This window comes from Artibeus jamaicensis, unplaced genomic scaffold (genome assembly GCF_021234435.1).
Source record: "Artibeus jamaicensis isolate MK-2021 breed Jamaican fruit bat unplaced genomic scaffold, CSHL_Jam_final contig_241, whole genome shotgun sequence".
Lineage (NCBI taxonomy): Eukaryota > Metazoa > Chordata > Mammalia > Chiroptera > Phyllostomidae > Artibeus > Artibeus jamaicensis.
Window position 1 is genome coordinate 941,259 of NW_026521509.1, and position 21,849 is coordinate 963,107.

At 37.0% G+C, this 21,849-nt stretch overlaps 1 protein-coding gene across 1 annotated transcript in view; it reads right to left on the minus strand.

Moving 5' to 3' along the window:
* Window positions 1-21,849, minus strand: part of PCDH11X (protocadherin 11 X-linked) — a 428,759-nt gene that overhangs the window by 166,672 nt on the left and 240,238 nt on the right. Inside the window, exon 6 of the mRNA XM_053662426.1 lies at window positions 15,269-15,301. Within this exon, the coding sequence (XP_053518401.1) occupies window positions 15,269-15,301 (33 nt within the window). The remainder of the gene's footprint in view (window positions 1-15,268; window positions 15,302-21,849) is intronic.

The window sequence follows — 21,849 nt, forward strand, 5'->3', positions numbered from 1 at the left end:
AAAAAATTAAAAAATCTTTCAATAGTACTAAAAAGTAAGCTAAATCCTTTGATAGAGAATCTCCAGAACTGGAAACTAGTAAGGCCATTTAAATTAGAAGAACATACTTTTACCTAAGCATCTATTTGAAAGTACAGAAGCCCATTCTATTTAGAATGAGATAAATGTCCTCTTAAGGAGTCTATCTGTATTAGATACATTTGTATTCCCTTTTATTTACCTTGTTTTTTTTTTTTTACTTTTTGAATTGCATTTAAAGCACTAAAGAACAATGCCTAACATCTTACTCTATTTTTCAAAATGTCAAGTCGACATTGGGCTAACCTACAATTATGGGCTAATTCTAAATCTCCTGTGAGTTTTGGAATATTGTGTGGACCTATGATACAGAATTAGTTTTAGGCTCATTAATGAGAGTAAAGCAAGAAAGCAAGCAAGCAACAAAGAAAATGAAAGAAAGAAAGGAGGGAAGAAAGGGAAAGCCAGTTACATGTAAAAACCTTTTTTTCTAGTAAATATTCTACATATATGAAAAAAACAATTTGTCAATATATTTTCTTGTTTTCAAGTCTACTTCTGTGACAAAACAGTGAGTTAAAGCATAGACATTATTAATGCATAGATTGATGTACTATTTTCTTAAAATATGCCAGTCTGTCAAAAAATCCATATTCAATAATAGTGTGGGATCCATACCATAGATTTTTCTAGCACATCAGCATTACACTGCATTCTACTACTACTACTAATAATAATAATAACAACAACAACAAGAGCCCTAACCAGGTAGCTCAGTTGGTTAGAGCATCATCCCGATATGCCAAGGATACACGTTTGATCCCTCGTCAGGGCACATACAAGAATAAACCAATGAATGCATCAAGAAGTGGGACAATAAACTGATGTTTCTCTTTCTCTCTCTTTCTCCCTCCCTCTGTAAAATTGATTAAAATTAATAATAATAATAATAATAATAATATTCTGGTACTGAAGAGCTGTTATCTTTCATCACAGTAACATACAGCTACCGCTCGGTGGTGTGAGAGAGCAGAAGAAAGCACTCTCAGCTCAGTAGCTGCCCAAATTGTTTCCAGGCATTTTGGCAAATCTCATCAAGTCCTTCAGATTGAATTTGAAATGCGTGCCCACATGTGAAAAGATAGTGCTTCATGTACTAGACTCTATGGTTCCAGCTCATTTTTACACAAATTTCTGCAAAAAGACATTAAGAATAGACACCAGATTATCCTGCAAGTAAAATCTATATACTATGTTGGAAAATATCCTGTTCAGACAAAAAATAAAGTATATTTTCAAGGTAGTTCAAATAGTCTTGTACACAGACAATTTTAGTTTCCTTAAAACTTCTGAAAAAAGCATCTCTGTCTCTCAACATAGAAGAGGCTCAGAAATACACACTTTTTCCAATTTTCCTAAATCGTGGGCATTCATGGTGGATTAAAATATTCTCCACTGACATCTTTTATTCTGGGGAAATATAACAGAACCAATGTTATAGCAGGTATCAGCATACTAGTTTTTTTTTTGGCTAAATAATTGCTTCAAAAGCACATCGTAATTTACAATCTCTACTAGCTTGATCTAATCTTGGACACATTCTATTCCATACATGCAACCTTAAATTTTTTTTTGGTCTTTCTAAAAATTCAAGTCATAAGCACAACTTTAGACCTAGCAGCAGTAACTATGAGCAATTTCTCCCAAGTAGAGTAAAAGATAATATTTTATATTGTTCATTTAAGTTACATAACTATGTTCATGTCAATAGTATTTGACTACATTGACTATCAATATAACTCTAAATAGAATTCACTTCTATTATAATTTGAATTTTGGTTTACTTGGTTTATGATTGCAGAGGGAGTTTGAAAATTTGAGCCCACTGAAAGAAATGTGGGCAGTTTAGTCAAGTAATTAAAAAAGGTAACTTGTTAAAATGAGAACTTTTAAATCAATTGATGACTGATACTGATTTAATGTCAGTTGTAATACTCATCAAGATCAAAATCATCTGATATTTGCCTCTCCTCGACTTAATGTCACTTAGGATAATACTGTCTAGGAAAAGAGACTAAAATATTAAGAAAATATGTTCCCTTATCCTGAATTCCACTTCACAGAAAAGGAAACACTGAACAAGCCCAAGAATATACCTCAAATAAAGTATGTTGTGCACAGTTGTGGATGGGTGATACAAATGTGCTTAGAGACAGTTGGCACAGTACACTGTGATGTAGCATTTTATGTGTTCATATGCACAATATTGTTCAGCAGATCATGAAAAGTGCTAATGTCTTGCCATTAGAAAACACTGTGATTTGTGGAACTTGAAATTATGTAGGAGAAAAAGAAGGCATTAGAAATCAAAACATAGTTGGAGAGGATATGGAGAACAGGGAACCCTAGTGCACTATTGGTGGGAATGCAAACTGGTGCAGCCACTGTGGAAAACAGTATGGAATTTCTAAAAAAAAACTGAAAATGGAACTGCCTTTTGACCTGCTGATTCCACTGCTGGGATTATATCATAACCCTGAAACACCAATCCAAAAGAACCTATGCACCCCATTGTTCATAGCAGCACAATTCACAATACCCAAGTGCTATAAGCAACCTAAGTGCCCATCAGTAAATGAATGGATTAAAACTGTGGTACATTTATACAGTGGAATACTATGCAGCAGAGAGAAAGAAGGAGCTCCTACCCTTCATGACAGCATGGGTGGAACTGGAGAGCATTTAGGAGGAGAAAGACAAATATCATATGATCTCACCTGTAAGTGGAACCTAATCAACAAAACAGACAAGTGAGCAAAATAGAACCAGAGACACTGAAATACAGCGACCAGAGGGGAGAGGGAAGGGAACTTAAGGGGAAAAAGGGGGAGGGATTTTGAGGAACAAGTATGAAAGACACAGAGATGAGGACTGGGGGGGGGGGGAATGGGAGAGAGGGGGGAGACCGGACGGGGGCGGGTGGGATGGGAGAAATAGATTTAAAAAAATGTACTTGAAAAGTAACTAAATAAAATTTAATATTAAAAAAAAAGAAAGAAAGAATAAGGTGACGGTAACCAGAAGTGAGCAGGGAGGGGCATAACAGAGGAAAGAAGGAACAGGTATAAAGGACCCATGGACAAGGACAACAAAGAAGGGGAGGATTGAATGTGGGAGGGGAGGGGTAAGTAGGGCAGGGGAGAGTAATGGGAGGGGAAATGGGGATAACTGTACTTGAACAACAATAAAAAATGTAAAAAAAAGGCATTTGGTGAACTTAGTTGAGACCATTTTTCAATGGTCAATGTCTAAATGATGTTCTAGATGTGAGAAAAGTTTAAAAGTCTATTCTTGGGTACTCTCTCAGCATAGTTTTGACCTCCGCTTGAAAAGTTGTACATAGGACATGAGAAAGGGGCCATGTTTGGAGAATCACCCACATTAAATGTTCACTTACACATGGTTAGTGTCCCAGCGAGGTTGAATTTCTGCTGGTGTGCAGAAAATTAGTAATTTTTAAAATTAGTAATTTTTAAATTAGTAATTAAAGCAGTGCATATTCTCTGCTAGAAAAAACGGTGATAATGGAGTGTTGTAACAACCCAATGCACACTGAATACATCTCTTAAAACATTTTATGTGTCACATAAAGAGGTTTTATATATGAAATAGTTATGTGCTAGGCAGATACTGACATTTCTTTTAAAAGGTTTATAGCTAAGAAAGTTCAGTAACCTTCTATTACACTGCAAACAAGACATTGAGGATTTGTTCATATTTCAACAGATTACTCAGTAACAGTCACTTGAATAATGAATGCAAAGTAAAAGATCAAAGATTCACAGTTCACAGTCTTTAGGGAACAGCAATATAATCTTGGCTTTTTGCACATTTTGTAAGTGGGTCACAGAGAACTCACACATATCATCCGTCTACAGGGCTTTCTCTCTGGTGTGCCTGGCATTAGCTCGCTCTCCAGTTCCCACAGCTGCTGTCACGGCCGCCTTCCACTCCCTGCTCATCCCTTTGAGCTCCATCCACTCAGCTGGCAACCTCGCACTCTGATAATTTTCCTGATATCTTTCCGGTTTGGCAATGCTTTCATTTACCTAGTAGTACTACAATATAGCCACAGGCAGAGTAAAAATATTATTCAGCTATTATGTGTTTGTAGATTTCCAATGAGTGTATTTAACACCTTGCATAGGGAGAGTGTCATGAACCCGCACTGTTTCAGTATTTCATTCAGTAACAACAAAATGTGGAAAATGAGACATTCCACAGTTGTTGTTTGGGTCTGAAATCTAGTCTGCTAAACTCATCAGAGTTTTTTAAATATTTCTACATTGTAAGGTTGTGAAGACAATCTGAAGTTCATTAACGAGGAATTGAATAAACACCCTGAAGACACATGCTGTCTTTTTGGAAGGTTTTAGATCACTCACAGTCATGTGTGCATGTTTTTAGTCTTAGCGGCAAGTATGGTATTGGTCCTTCCTTGTTGTTTCTTGTCGGTCCTATATTGGCAGGTGAACTAGCATACCTTGCCATGTATAATGCGCACCCATGTTTTGGACCTAAACCCTCAGGGAAAACATCTTTCATTTTAGTTTTTTAATTCAATTATTTACATTTACATTTAGAAACAAAGTCGATTATCATATTCCAGGGTATTATTTTGCATATGGATATCATTATAGCTTTCTAAAGTGATATTTTAATGCATAAGCATAAATTAAAGAATTAAAAATGTTTATATAGTTACAGAAGTAGTACTACCCATGTATAATGAGCATCCTTATTTTTCCCTTAAAAATTTGGGCAAAAAGTCAGCATTATGGACGGCAAATACTATATATTGACATCATAATGAAATTATGGCACTATTTTACTAAAATTCATGAAAAAGACCAACCAATACACCTTTTTTCTTAATGAAACTTTCATTTTACTATAGAGGCATTTCCACAGAAATAAAATTAACTACATCTAAATTGAAACCAGTAAAAATTGCATAAAGTACGTAGTTCTCAAGTGTGGCTAACTATTTGCAACATCTAGGAAGCTTAACAAAATCACAAAATCACAAGGCCAGGTCTGACCCCAGAGACAGGATGCAAACTGGTCACTGCAAGTTTTCAGGGACCCCATTTGGGAGTTGCATTGCAGCGAACCACTGAAATTGATGGGTATTAGGCCAAGGGGGAAGAAACTGCACTAATGAGCATATGTTATCAACTTCCTTCCCAAAGCCCAACAAAAGCCAAAATCCTTGCTCATGAAGAACTTTTGTTTACTAAATTTGGCCTCAGTGGTTTCCGTGAGTTGTGAGTTTTTTTTCCCTAGGGCTGGTGGCTTCTTTGCTCAGTCTTTTAATGGGATTTCCCGTTTCGACACAGCCACTGCAATTTTTATTTTACAGAGATGGTAGTTTATCATCAATAAAAATGATACACAGCTGGTTCCAGAGTTGCACGACAAACAATTCCCAGCAATCACCTTTATTACGGACTATGAAACATTTGCTTTAATGGGAGCTATTTACAGCGTTGCGTTCACCGCGGCTCACTCTGGAAAAGGCTGAAGGGCCGTGTGTAAGATGTGCTCCTTTGCCCTTCTTGCTTCCGGGAAAATAAGGAGGGTAGTTCGTCCTGTTAGTACAGGCATGCAATGTTTGAAGCATTATGCACTTCAAGGAGAAAGCCCGGCTTCTAAATCATTGTTTAAAGTGTATTTGGATAACAATAGCTCTCTTTCATAAATAATAAAAGAAGCTGTTAAAGGGTATCTGAAAAATACTTCAGACCAAGAGGAGGCAAATATAATGGGACAGGGGACGGCATTTGAACAAAATAAAAATGCAATGGCTTCTCCAACTGCTGTAAGATCTAAAAAAGGCCAAAACGTGGGGATGGTCCAAAGCACTGAAATAAACAAGAAGCCATTATATTTTGAAGAAAGTTTAGATGTATTCAAGAATATTCTATAACCATATTCTATGGTTATTATGGTAAACTAAGCTAGTTATATGAAACTGAATGTTTTGGTTGCATATCTGTTTCCTTTACTATCCAGTCAGGTTTTTTCTTTAAAAAATATTTTTAACAATTAAATTTTTAAAAATTTAAAATAAAATAAATTAAATTAAATTTAAAAATATTTTAAAACATTTTATTTGTTTATTTTTAGAGAGGGGGAAAAACAGGGAGAAAGAGAGGGCGAGAAACACCAAGGTGTGGTTGCCTTTCATGCTACTGGGGACCTGGCCCACAACCCAGGCATGTGCCCTGACTAGGAATGGAACTGGGGACCCTTTAGTTCATAGGCTAGCATTCAATCTACTGAGCCACACCAACCTTGGCTCCGGTAATTTTTAATTACGCTTTAAGTGTCCTTTGAGTTGCTGGCTGGTGTTTAATATCAAATAGGCCATCTCATTCCGTTAGACTCTTCTGTCACCAAACACAGGGTCCAGTATACTGAAACCGTCCCATGTATGTTTGTTAAATAAATGATGACACATTTTCATTAAATATTTACTAGGTTTCAAGTAGTGTGTTAGGCATAGGCTAAAGGAATTTATAAGACATCTTAAATTATTAATTTTCTGTATCTCAGGATTGGACTCCTACTTTCATGTCTCTTACTTCAAAGCATTAAAGTTAATCCTAGCAACTTCTTCTAAGCAATAAAGAAATAATTTGAGTAAATGAAGACAACTAATTTCACAGTCATACTCAAGAAATAAGGCAGAAGATTAGTAGTAAATTTATAATCATCTGGAAAAATAATACCTGAGAATACATTTCCAGACATTTCCTTGCGATTTTCTGTGAGTCAAGTAGGATACTTGCCCATCATAACAATGTAATGCATGATGAAAGGCGACAGACGAGAAGTAAATGGTCACAAGATATAGACTTTCTTTTTTTTAATTTTTTATTGATTATGCTGTTACAGTTGTTCTATTCCCCCCTTCATTCCCCTCCACCCTACCCCCCATCCCCACCATTACCTCTCCTTTAGTTTATGACCATGTGTCTCAAGTCCTTTAGATTCTATATTTCCCATGCTATTCTTGCCCCCCCATCTATTTTCTATCTACTGTCTATGCTACTTATTTTCTGTACCTTCTCCCCCCATCTCCTCCTCCCACTCCCCTGTTGCTAACCCTCCTTGAGATCTTCATTTCTATGTTTCCACTCCTGATCTAGCTGTCCTTTTAGTTTGCTTTCGTTTTAGGTGTGGTTGTTAATAACTGTGAGTTTGTTGTCCTTTCACTGTTCATGTTTCTTTATCTTCTTTTTCTTAGATAAGTCCCTTTAACATTTCATAGAATAAGGGCTTGGTGATGATGAACTCCTTGAATTTGATCTTATCTGAGAAACACCTTATCTGTCCTTCCATTCTAAATTAAAGTTTTGCTGGATAGAGCAATCTTGGTTGTAGGTCTTTGGATTTCATGACTTGGAATACCTCTTTCCAGCCCCTTCTTGCCTGTAAGGTCTCTTTTGAGAAATCCGCTGACAGTCTGATGGGGACTCCTTTGTAGGTGACTGTCCCCTTAGCTCTTGCTGCTTCTAGGATTCTCTCCTTCATTTTAATTTTGGCTAATGTGATGATGATGTGCCTTGGTGTGTTCCTTCTTGGGTCCAACTTCTTTGGGACTCTCTGAGCTTCCTGGATTTCCTGGAAGTCTATTTCCTTTGCCAGATTGGGGAAATTCTCCTTTATTATTTGTTCAAATAAGTTTTCCACTGGTGGCTGTTCCTTTCCCCCTTCTGGTACCCCTATAATTCGGATGTTGGAATGTTTAAAGATGTCCTGGAGGTTCCTAAGACTCTCCTCATTTCTTTGAATTCTTGCTTCCTGGCTCTTTTCTGTTTGGCCATTATTTGCTTTCTTCTGGTCCACTCCATTGATTTGAGTCCCAGTTTCCTTTGCATTGCTATTGGTGTCCTGTGCAATTCCATTCATTTCAATTAGTTTTGCCTTCATATATTTGTCTAATTTGTGGCTATAATCAACCAGTTCTGTGAGGATCCTGATGACCAGTGTTTTAAACTGTGCATCTGAGAGTTTTGCTATTTCTTCATCACTTAGATCTATGGGCTCTGGAGCTTTGAGAACTTGCGACATTTTTGGTTTGTTCTGGCCCTTTCAGTGTGAGAAGGGGTGCCTTGGACTCCCAGGTCGCTGGGTTGTGACGCTGTATGTGGGGGCATGGTCAGAGCGGGGAAATGGCAGCGCCCTCTACTGCCGCTTGCCACAGGGACCGCTGGCCCGGTCCAACCGCCCACTCCCTCGCCTGTCCGCCCGCGCACAAATGGGCGACCACACGCAGTACCGCTTCCCAGCTGTCTCCTTTGCAGTTGCTCGCCTAGTGGCTCACTCGGTCGCTCACTAGGTCCAACCCTGCGCCTGGATTCCGCGCGTCTGGATTCCGCGCCTGAGTCCGTCTGACTGAGTCCTCCTGTGCAACCCCTCACCAGCCGCTGGTTTCGCCCCTTACAGGTCAGGCTGAAGAATTTGTTGTTAACAGACTTCCAAAAAGTTCAATTTTCCATGTTCTGGCTGTGTTTTCTGTTGCTAATATTTAGTTGTTTCTAAACTTGGTTGTGTGAGAAGGCACGGCACATCCACCTATGCCTCCATCTTGGCGGAAGTCCCAGAAGAAGAAGATACAGACTTTCAAATCTCAATTTCTATTGCTAAATGTCTCAAAATCCAACTGAACAACACTCACTAACTTTATTGGAGAAATACATGTTTAGAAAGAAACTTCTTAACCCTCACTATAACTGTGGCTTGGTAGGGAGAGATAACTCTAAGCCACTACTACTGGAGATTCTACTTTTATATTGCACTCTTAAGTGCAGGTATTTTTCATAGAAATACACAAAATATTTTATTTTTATTTTTTTTATTTATTTTTAATGAATACAAATGGAAATTTAATTTGGAGAAATTTTCAAGATGAGAAAACAATAATGATATATCCATCTTTTGTATAGTAATCACTGAACTTCATCTTACATAGTATTTATTTTTATTGTACTTTTCCAATTCCATTTATTCCCCACACCCTTATCCATTTCTGCTCACCCCGCCCATGAGTTCTTTCCCACTACTATCTTGCACTGTTATATATCATCCATTTCCATGGGTCCAATCTATTTATCCCTTTTCTCTATGCATTATTAATGCTCATTTTAGTCTCAAATTGTAAGGCTTAACATGTAAAATTCAAGAGTTTTGAAAGTTTGAAATACTCAATGAAAATCTTATGGATGTTACTACTATAAAGCTTATGAAATTATCAATATTAGAATACTATGAAAACACAGAATCATTGCAAGAAAAAGCATGTTATAACAATAACACATGTGACTGTGACTTGTATATTCAAGAGAGAGTGGAAAATGCTCTGTCACCTACCAGCGGCAAAAGAACAAGAGATGATGGAGTAACTAAACTTTAGCTCAACCAAGAAGAAAAACATAAGTTGATGGGAATAAACATGGTTTGTTAATTTAGGAGTTCAAAAGAGAGAGGTAAGCAGATATCTGTATGTCAATAATATTGGCAAATTTTATTAGGATACATTATACAATAAATTCCTTGGGGAAGTTTCTCCTGCTAGTTACTTTCAGAAATAAAATTATAGGAATTAAGAAGGTGAAAGCCAAATGCCTTTAAGACGGCATTTTCTATTTCAAAGTATGCTTAATTTACCAGTGAGGACATCTGTGTATATGATAATCTAAGTTTAGAATAAAAGCATAATTGTTCCCATGGTTTGGTTGACAAAGGAGATAAACTCTAATCAGAGCTCTATAGATTTGAGGTATGGCTTTCAAGTATTAGTTGCTGAGTTAGATATAGGACCAAAAAAAAAGGCTTCTAGATTATGTACTGACTCAGACGTCATTGCTCGCACAGAAGCAGTGACTTTCAATAGCTGCTGGGAAAGAGGGCATATGCAAAAGGCTGAGCTTCTCTCTGCACCTAAAACTCCTATAAAGCAAAAGTTCTGGGAGTAGTGTATGTAATATGCATACGAGTGCTACTGAAAAATACACCTTTTAAGTGCTTTCTTCTTTTGTACTAGTTTAAATAAAATATATTTCAAAACATTTTAAAATCTTGACTTATTTTACTCTAGATGTCACTGTCTCTTCTTTCCCAGACACTCAGAATAGGGCAAAGAGTGAAAATGAATATGTATAATTTTAGTAGAGAACGTCTTCAACTGTGCACCACACACAAAGTGAAACATGTTTCTCAGAGATAGGTCAAGTGAAGTTTGATGCTCCAAGGCAAGGCAATGGTAGGGATGAGGGCATGTAACATTTTCATGGCAGGTTTAGAGGTTTTAGTGAAGGACAAGAAAAGGGATGTGCTGTGGTCACATACCCCCATTTTTGCCTTTTTTTTTGCATTAAGAGGAAAGAAAATAATGTTTTAAAAGAAGAGTCCAAATTGGAAAGTTCAGCCAAATTGGAGCTTCCAGAGAAGAAAAATAATCAAAACATCATTTTTCAGAGGAAACTGTCTCTCAACATTGATTTTCCCAGAGTACTGCTACATACACAAAAGACCAGGATGATAACTTCCTGAATTAAGTCTAAGGTGTAGTTCACCTTTCATGACATTTATTTTTTCCTGTTTTACATGAATTCAGAGGATTCTGCAGAGATTTTGAAATCCCTGTATAATGAGCATGTCCTATTATGTTATTGCCATACTCTACACTTTAGTTTGGAAAATTAGAAATAAGTTTTCTTTGGATTAAGTCAGTTCTCTTAAAGTCTTTTCAAATTTTGGAAATAAAAATAAAAGTAATTACGTATTTATAAACAGTGAAGTATGATATTATGCAGAAGAAACACACATGCCATTAACATCACTCATGATGCATGTATGAACAGGTCACTAAAAGAAAGTTTCCCAGAAAGACTGAGGCATGAGCAGTAGTTAGAATATCAAATGTAACAAAGTTCTAGATGGACTAAGCAGAAAATCTTAGGCAAATGATAAAAGCATTCTATTTTAGTTGGCAGGTAAAGACAGTAGATTTTAAAAGGGAACATGTAATGAGAAGATGCAGTTAACAGGGGGAGGTGTCTCCTTCAATTTATTACCAAATTATAGCAATATCTAAAGAGCTTACTTAAGGGGGGTACTTTTCTATTTCATATTTATTTCCCTTGGCAAATGTCATTTGTATAGATTTTTAAATAAAAAGTGAGTGACAGGCAGAAAGAGACTCAGGAGCTAGATATTTCAATAATACAGAATATATAAGGGATTAGAAAGGAAACAAATTATGTTGTGCTTAGGACTTAAAGTAACGTGTTGATAGTTCAATGTTGCAAATTATGAAGGGAACTGGAAGGTGGTGGAAAGGTTTCAGCACACCACTCTTATGACTTGGGGTAGAAACTTACTGAGACGAGTAGACAATTCCCAAAGCTTAATACTACAAATGTGTAGTGAGCTCAATCTTCAGTACAATTTTGTGATAACAGTGCTCAGTGGACTGCAGAGAATGTGACTTGAGAATGCAAATGGCTCTATACAAAGAGTGAGAAGCCAAAGACGGTGGCCATGATGAGACGGGCAGACAAATGTATCTGGGAGGGGATGTCATGAAGTGGGTACAGTGGCGAGGGGCCAAGCAATTGAGGCAGGGCGAGTGAAGGGAAATCTCAGGTTTACCAGACGGGACAATACAAAGCAGATAATGAACTTATAATCATAAAAAGGGAGGACAATGTTTCAGACCATGAAACCTGTGTAACCACATGAAAGTAAGATCCACATTTGCACATTTGCATGTTTGAGGGCTGCAGAATCAACAAAAACAGTACCCAAAATCAACAAAACCAAATCAACACAAACATGCTAGAGAAAACAGATGTTGACTGCTGGGGACAGCTACATTAGCAGGTGCAAGCAGAAGTCTTGAATAAGCATATTGAAGGAGAATCCAAAGAGGTAAAACAGAGTGTCCTTCAAGTTCTTTGCCACTGTTTGCCAGTGATGACATTTTCAGTCATTGCCCATTGAGTGGAATAAAGAATCTATTCCAAGGCAAAATAAGAAGCTGTTGTGACAGTATGCAAGACTTCACAATGTACCTGCAGTACCACGTCCCTGGAAGAACCTACTGGGGGACCTATGTGGGAAGAAGGTTAGTGTGCCCTTCCATCTTCAAATGCCCCAATCAGGCCTGGGAAGACTTGGAGCAAATGATCACCCAAAAGACAGGAAATGGCTTTTGTTTGCTTTGCTGCTGTGCTACGGTTCCTGTGACCCACTCGCCTAGCCTGAAAGAAGCCACTTCATAAATTCACCTCAGGCAAATATAAAAAAATAAGGAGCACACTCCTCTGAGGATCTGTTAGTTAAGTGTCTGCCATCTTCATTTTAGCACTTTGGAGAACACACTCTTTAAAAGATTGGCCATTTGTGCAAACTCTGCGGGCAATTTAGATGCAGGCTTAGCTGAAGGCACAGCCATCTTGAAGGAACTGGTCTACACAGAAATTGTCAGGTGACAGCTAACTAAAGGAATCACTTTTTGTTTGAATGAGAAGTGGTTTTTTACACGTTAACTAGGTTCAAACATTTGTACTTCTCTCTTTTAATTGTCTGTAAACATTGTTTACATTCAATCACAGGTGGCTGTGTGTTGACATGCCTATCCCCCATATCTATTAACTGACTAGTGAAAGAATGAGTGAATGATGGAGTGTATCATTTGCTTTCATTCTACTTTTTGAATGCCACTAGCTTCTCTGAAATATAAAAAGTCTTATAGGAAGAAAGTAGAAAAAAAGTGTCTATCTCTATAAATTAAACTTCTGATTTGGAATATGGGAGTAGGTCCTTTGATGTTTTAGAATCTAAAAGATAACAAAGCATTCATTTACACACTTTATTCTTAGCTTAAGATAACATGTTGATCATTCTCCACTTCTTTTTAACAAATGCAGGATCCTTATATTTTTCACTTATTCTGAATTAAGCTGAACATAAAAACCACATTTTGTAATATATATTAACAAAACCTAAATGGGTGAAGTTTTGGAGTTCAAGAGATTAATTCAACTTTTTATGGAAACATTTGCAATAAAACCAAAGTTAATGAACATTCTGACAGAATATATTTAAGGTTTATAGTTTCTTGAAACATGTACACAGAAGCAATGAACCAAAAGTAAAGGACATTGGAGGACATACCTGGTCTGCTATAACCATATTATATCAGCTTTGGTATAAATGTGTACAAACTACTGAAAACCGCTTTATGGTGTGTCCGTGGTATCATCATAGTTCACAGAAATACAAAATTTTAAAAGCCTTATTTGTTCATAGGCATCTTATAACATTAATATATTCAATAGTAGTACTAAAATATAATAAAACAATTATTTTCGGATGGATTTGTTTTGCAACTTCAAGTTTTTCTCTTTACATGGTGTGGCTCAGATGATTGAGCACCAACCTATGAAACAAAGGGTTGCCCATTCAATTCCCAGTCAGGGCACATGTCTGAGTCGTGGGTCAGGTCCCCAATAGGGGGTGCTCAAGAGGCAATCACACACTGATATTTCTCTCTCTCTTTCCCTCTTTGTAAAAGTAAATAAACAAAATCTTTTAAAACAAACTTACTGTACTTTTTCCAGACTATTTATTCCCCTTATACCCTCTTATTTGAGTTCAAACCATGGTTCCTCTACCATTGACATGTTTTATGTTAAATTTCATGACCCAGGGGTTTTCGGAAGCAGAAAATGAGCTCACCCCAGAGTGCTGTATACACAGTTCTTATTTCTGAAACAAAGACATTTCCCTCTTTTTAGAATAGCTATGCTAGATAAAGTTGCCAATATTTCCGTTCTCCCAAATTCGAACTTTTAAGTAACTGAGCAACAGATCCATTTCTAAATTTGCCACAATGGTTGAGAATGTTATAACGTCTACAATCTGGAGAACTTCTCTCTCGCTCTCTCACTTTACTTAGCTACAGCATTTCACTGCCCTTGCTTCCCTCTTTTCAACTGGAGAACTCTTCTGTGATCTTTTGCTTTCTGGGAGGAGCTGACTCTCAAAAAGTCATCACCACCAGGCCACCATGATAACATAGTTTGGACAGGCATTTGAAAACTCACAGAAAGGTATATTGACTGAAAACTCTCTCGGTTTAATTTATCTCTCAAACATTAATGAAAATTCATTTTGACATCCTAGTCATGCTCCATTTTCAGGTAGTCATCACACTCAGAAAGACATGCGGGGCTAACAGATCACTCCTGTCCCAGCACAGACACATTTTTCACAAAATTTTAACCTTAAACTAGAACAGGACAATTCATCTTAAATATGGTACTCACGTGTCAACAGAAATACTGTTACGGTACATTTTGCTTTCTAATATGGACTGCATTGAAGACTCAATTCATTTGATTTGCAAAATACTTGACATTAGAATCTTAAAGGAGATGCATTTCTTCCAACCCAAAAGCATGCTGAGGAAACTAAGGCACACATTCCAGGAAAGAAATGTCAGTGAACAGCTGAAATTGCACAGTGAACAGTGGCTGTGCAATTTAACTAATGAGGTCATTAAATTTTACCAAAATGTGTGAGACTGTACATTTTTGGCAGCAGAAAACCAAAGTTTTCTCAAAAGCCACACTGTCCACATATATGTAAGCAGAACTGAAAATCTGCACATGGAAAGATGAGATTCTAAAAGCCAGTTTCTCAGAGAACATCAATTTGCTAATGAAGCCCCTTTAGCTTAGTTACAGTATTTTCCCTGTGACCCTATTAGACATCATCATGCTACATAGTCACTAACTTTTGCTGTCACCACCGAATTGTGAATTGACACCAAAATGGTTTCTTTTATTGCTAAAATTTATCATAAAATAAGTGCATTACCAGAACATTCACAAAGTGATGCTGTCAGCAGTACGATAGTTTGGCACCGTGGGAACAGAAAGTGGTGGTAAAAAAGAAAATAAAGTAAGACTTGAAAATGGCTTCCAGGACTGTGTCAGTGATACAAAATGTGGAGACAGCTCAGCTTGCAGCGTTTTTGTTGCTACAGCATATACTGACGAAACTTACTACTGAGTTTGAACGCCACGTAGTAGCTACTGTAGCCTCTGACATTTAAGAAAAAAATAGCACAACATATTTTAAAATTAATTCTCTTTGAAAATTACAATCTTACCTTTCCTGCCCTTTTCCCCTCGGATTTCTGCTGCTTTACGATAAAAGGGAGGCAGAGGAAGCAAAGGGAAACAAAACAGAAACATACATCAGCTCCAATTTGTTATTGCAAGTACATTTAAAACTGTTCTCACTGGCTGAATTCTTCAGTGGTTTCAGTCAAGGTATATAACAACATTGTAAATGTCATGCAACAATATGAAGAGCCATATAAACAACTGATCACCAACAAAAGGTGAAGTTTTATGCTTAGTCAACAGAGGCATCCTTCCAGTGATACATTGTCTTATTATGTGACATATTTTCCATCCATTTGTAATGAACGGTCTTTTCTCTCCAGCATAACACATTTCTTAATAAAAACTAGGCTGGCTGGAAATTCAGGAATTAAGAACAAACAAAAAATATCTACACCACATTGGGTGCTTTCTCTACACGTTCATTTTGAGGGTGCCTAGGAGCCATCATTCAGTTCTGCCTCTTTGGAGTCATCCTGGTAAAGTTACCTTGTTCATTGTCGTTTACAAACGTGTTTCCCCCCACTCAATGTCAGGAGACAGGTTAAATTATTTTTCAAAATTCCATAAACATCAAGGCCACTTGTGGTTAGATTCACACTCCTTTATAGATGGTGATAAAGGAGTGAAATGTCTACATTTCCAGCTAATGAGACTCTCAAGTCCTCTCTCCCCAAGTTTTATACCAGCTCCTTGTCACCTCTACAGTTATGCAAAAGTTTCTTTGAGAGCATGTTGGGTACAAAGAATCCCAGGAAAGTAGGGTGGAGGTGGGCTTGATTTTGAAATAGGGTAACTACAGAGAGATACAATTAATATAGTAAGAGGAGGGACGCTCTTGATTTTCTATCCTATAGATTTCCCCAGATTAAGAGGGTATATATTTTTTCCTGCCATTTTACTACAACTTGAGTTTCCAAAATTGACATTGAAGCAAATATCCAAACATGGGCAAAATTCTATTACCTCAGGAAATCAAACTGTGTTTGTTTTCCTTCCATTTTGGGTAATTGTTTTAGATGATGATGTTCACATTGTCCTTCCGTGATCAAATTCAGCTTTCATCGGCTCAGTGTTAAAATTCTATTTAGCTGTAACCTCTTTCAAGAAAGTGTCCTTGAATTTTAACATCTTTAAACAGTCAGTGTTTATATCTCTATTCTGAATGATAATTCTCCAGTAGCAGGTTTAAAATGTGACCTCTCCAACCAAAATAATCTCAAGGATGAAATAAACAAAACAAAACCAAAAAAAACAACAATTTTTTCCATATCTGAGAATATAGTATTTAAAAAACACCATTCTTTACTTTAAAGAACCATAATGGATCTTTCTGTAATTTCAACTCCTTAACAGTTAAGGAGTAGTTACATTTATACAGCCCTAAAATTATTTCAGCCTCGTGAAGGCAACAGCAAGGCTGGTGTGGCCCCTGATGAAAATGAGTTTGATGCTCCTGATTTACAGTATCAGAATAAGAGTCAGATGAAGGAGTGGAGAAGCAATGTTTTATTAGATATTCATTATAGAATGGATCTAACAAAGCTAAACTGGAATGAAATATTCTTAAAATGAGGTAGAGGCAGGCTATTATGGGTGGTACCAGATTCCCAGACTTCCATCAGAAAGCCTATGACAACCTTCACAGGATCTTGGTGGCTTATTCAAAACCCCAAGCTTGCTTATACTACGACAGTAACAAAAGTAATGCGACAAACGCATCTGCTTTCTGAAAATATTGTGTGTCAGTTGAAATAACGTTTCGTTTTTAAGTATGTGAATTTTGTGTAAAGACACCTTTGTTTGCTGCTAAAGACTGATGCGACAGTTTCCCACGTCACTGCAGGTGACAGCTCACTGGAATGTGCCTGACTGAGAAGGGTGTGTGGCATCTATGAAAGCCTGTGGATGCTCGCAAAGTGAAGACCAAAGCAAGAAAGTGGTTATGGGAATAGACATCAGAACACAAATGACCTTCCATATTTAGTAGGAGAAAAATACTCCTTAAAAAGATAACAGCTACTGGAGTGTTTAAATCTGTGAATACATGGTTTTTATCTTAAATCAAAGTATTATAAACCAAATATATGGTAATAAGTAACAAATAAAGAGTGAGCTGTGCACTTGCCTTTGTATCAAACTCAGGGATCGACAAATAAATATTTTAAAGTAGTATTTACTGGCTCATAAGCATGAAGATCAAAAGAAAGTTAAATGTTGATATATAGTCTTCCTACATAAATACTACTTTAGTATATAACTTTCTAATAGTGAATTGAAGCTAGGATATAGTTGTAATATCCTTTTAATTTATCACTATGCTTTAGTTGTAATCTAATGTTATCTAGCTTATAACAAATTGTTATTTTAATTATATGATACACATTATCATCTTTTACTTATTTCTTAGGTGGGAAGAATATTATCTTCCAGGATTATCATATGGTTTTCCCAAGTTCTTAGTTGATTGCTGATATAGATTGTGTTCAATTTCAAACTCCTCTAGCAATTCCATGCTGAACTTCCACTTTCAGTGCCTTTTTTGTGGCACCCTCAACTTCACTGCACGCCACCTAAGAAACCTGTAACTTAAAGCCCTTACTTTGTTCTCAGCTGAATTCTTTGTTTCCAAGCTTCTGGGGTTTCCTTAAACCTGTCTTGATATTATCAACTCAAATGAAGTTATGAGTTGATAATATCTGTAGTAGGCAGTATAGTATCTTCCAAAATTGTGTGTCCACCCGGAACTCAACATTTGATCTTATTTGAAAATAGGGCTATTCCATCTTATCTGGAAAACAGATGAATGAAGTCTTCCTGGATTTGGGATGAATCCAGCAACTGGTGTCCTTCTATGAAGAGAACACATGGGGACAGAAAGAAGGCCATGTGATGACAAGACAGACCCTGGAGTGCCGTGGCTGTACCTAAGAATGACAGAGATTGCCCGGGATGAGCAGAAGCTGGAAGAAGCAGAGATTATACCCTAGGGATCCCCTTCCATTTCAGGAAAAGAAGGGGCCAGGGTAGAAAATGGGTTCATTGTAAGGAAGCCTGGAATAGGGAGAAGACTATCCAGTCTTCTGCCAGTTGAAGATGCAGATACAAGTTCTAGTTCCCAGTCATTCATTTGTAGAAATGTACAACTGCAATTTTGACAACTGTAACATTTTAAGTATTATAATAGGCATGTAAATAAAATGCAATGTCACAAGGAGGCAAAGAGTTGTTTGACAATCAATCTGAACTTTTCAATCTGTAAAAGGGAGAGAACAGTAATCTTAGAACCTCTAGAGATTATTTTGAAGGTCAAAGAAAATTCTGTTTCTCCCCATCCCTCCCTTCTCCTCTCCCAATTACTTTTGACATCTACTATGATAAGAGTTGTATGAATCAGACAGTGTCTTATTTAATATATTATCTTAATTAATCATTGAAATAGTTCATCATAGTTAATACATTTATCCTATTTTTATATGTGTGGAAACTGAGGCATGGAGATTTATACTATTTGCCAAAATTGTGTAGAGTATAAATTAGGAAATAAATATTCTTTTCACTGGGGCCTGTTAGATATTTTAGATATAAGTGCATAAAAATAAATATTACCATGCTAGGAGCTAATGCCCTATGTACCCCAATACCTGGCAATATTTATTTAAATTGTTTGCTGTATCATGTTAGATAATGTATGATGTATGCTGTAGAATCTCATCTCCCATGAAATCAGTTTTGTTCACTTAGTTATAGATTTAGCAGAGACATAAAGTGAACTTAATTAAAGGCACACCTTAATATTTACCAGTGCTCAACCCCAGAATCTGCGATGCTGCCAGACTTCCGTAATTCGGAAATAAAAGTGCTCTTCCTGAGTGATCCACAAAGTCTTGAATTATCAAAGACTCACATTAAAACTGCATAAGACAGGGTCTGCGCTTTATTTAAAACGGCATTTCATTCCCTGGAGGCTCATCTGCCTCAGGCATCTTCCCAGTATTTAGGTCTAAAGTATCTGAAATATTTTAGGCTTGCACCTTTTTTACTGCTTTGTGAATCTATCATGTAGATTTTTATTTTTTCCCCAATTTACCACACTGACATTGCTATTTTCAGCCTGTGATTCAACATAAAACAGCAGATAGTTCCATTTGTCTCTCCGGCTGAGTTTCTTCACAGCAGAGCTCTGCACTCAGGACGTTTTTATTTTTATGATTGGTTATTTATTGTGAGTAGTTTTAGAAGAATGAGAGAGTTGTCATTTCGTGAAGCTTTAACTGAGCAATTTTATCTGTCAACAAATATTTATTGAACACCTACTATTTGACAGGCATAGTCCTTAGGATCAAGGACTCTGGAAGTGTACTGCCTGACTCAGAATTCAGCTCCTCCGTTTATTAACAGTGTGACTTTGGACAAGTTGCATAACTAGTCTATTTGGTTCTTGGCTCCGTGTATCTGTAAAACACTGCTGTTAAAAACAGCAGCTACATTAAAGGGCGTACTCAGTCAATACAGTAAATCACTTACCACACTGTCATGTAGTATTCATTATCATCATCATTATTATTTTAATCATGCAGGGTTGTTGAAACCTTGAGAACACGACGATAAACAAGGAAGGATTTTATAATCCACTGGCCGTGTCAGCTACTAAAAAATACTTAGAGATGATCAATAACTTAATTGCTGGTATATAGGAAAGTGCCTTAGCCCTGGCTGGTGTGGCTCAGTGGACTGAATGCTTGTCTGGGAACCAAGGGGTCGCCAGTTCAATTCCCAGTCAGGGCACATGCCTGGGTTGTGGGCCAGGTGCCCAGTAGGGGGCGTGTGACAGGCAACCACACACTGATGTTTCTCTCTGCCTCTTTCTCACTCTCCTTCCCCCTCTCTAAACATAAATAAATAAAATCTTTGAAAAAAAGTGCCTTGAGTGGTAGTGAAATACTGAGACAGAGAAAACTTCTGCTTTGGGGTCCCCGAGGGAATCGCTACCTCATGAAAATGAGTTATAGAAAACTGTGTAATACTGATCTAGTTTGCCTAAAGCCTATAAAATGAAGTCTTAGCTTTAAAAAAAAAACAACAAACATTCATGGTCCAAAAGTGAAAAGCCATGTTTGGCAAGGGCTTTAAACATTTATAGATCTCCAAAGCCACATGATTTCATGCGTGGCCCTCACCGTTAAAGCCGTAGTAAAACAGCGGTTTGTATCTTGGGCTCCTGGAATCAGCTTTATCACCGTCAGTGTTAATTGTGGCTCATCTTGGACTGATTACACATTGTTAGAAAGACACCTTGTCAGCACTGAGGCTGTAGTGATTAATGGAAAATTTGGGATAATTTCTTTGGATATATGCCTAAAGTCTCAACTCACTCATGGACCCACATTATTAAATGATTAAAGTAATTGTAATTTCCACCCTTTATTCGCATTCATCATCTAGCTAGCATTAATCATGGTACGCAAAGAACAGCAGCATGCAAAATATTTTATAACTACTACTGTATGGATAGATAGCAAAACATAAAAATGGGCTAAGGAAAGAATGTTTGAGACAGTAACCCAGACCAAAAGTAAATCATTTGCTGTAACAAAATTGGGTTTAATTTCAGATGAAGGTCAAATTTACCCACAGGGCACCAAGATAGTTTTTGCTTCCACTATTACATCAAGCTTCCTTAAAGAGCACAGAGCCCATTTGTGTTGGATAATCTCTGAAAATTTCATCATAATGGCATGGTGTTCCTAGGGAAGTCACCACTCAGAATTTGTGACCATCACAAAGACATGTTGCTAAGTTAAAAGATCATTGTTTCTATAAATAAGGCCATGGTTAAAATAAGCAGAATTTGAGGTAGCTACACTTCTCTAGAATGAGGAAATGTGTCCAAACAAGAGTCAAGTGAAGGGGAAAGCTGTGCTAGTTGAAACATTCAGAAAGAATTGATTGCACTTATATTCCAAGAGAAAGAGGGGGATGCTTTCCAATCCATTACCCTGATAGCAAGATAAGACAGGAAGAACACTACTGGCCAGTATGTCCTCTGAATGTAGAAGCAAACGTGCTAAACAAAATATTAGCAAAGCAAGTTCAGAAATGTATGAAATTTATTTCCTTAAACGGGAGACATAGTTAAATGGAGTAACATGGGAAGAAGATTTGTACCTGACATTGAACCCCACCATATACTTGCAGTGATCAGGATGGTGACATACTGACAAAGGAACAGAAACAGAGATCATTGGAACAGAAACAGACTCGCGGACTTTTTGACAAATGTTTCTGCAGCACCTGAAACATCTATAGCAAAATAATGACTGACTTAAAGCTTACACTTCGACAAAACTTAATTCAAAAGATATCATGAACTTATGTGTATAACACACTTAGGAAATTTATAGAGAAAATATAAAAGAAAGTTTTAAGGATTCAAACACAAGGCAAAGTGTTTTTATACTTAACACCAACAGCACAATCCCTAAAAGATACAACTGATTAGATTCCACGGGGAGTCTCACAACCACGACAGTTCATGGGTGACACAAACCTTCAGACTATAGCA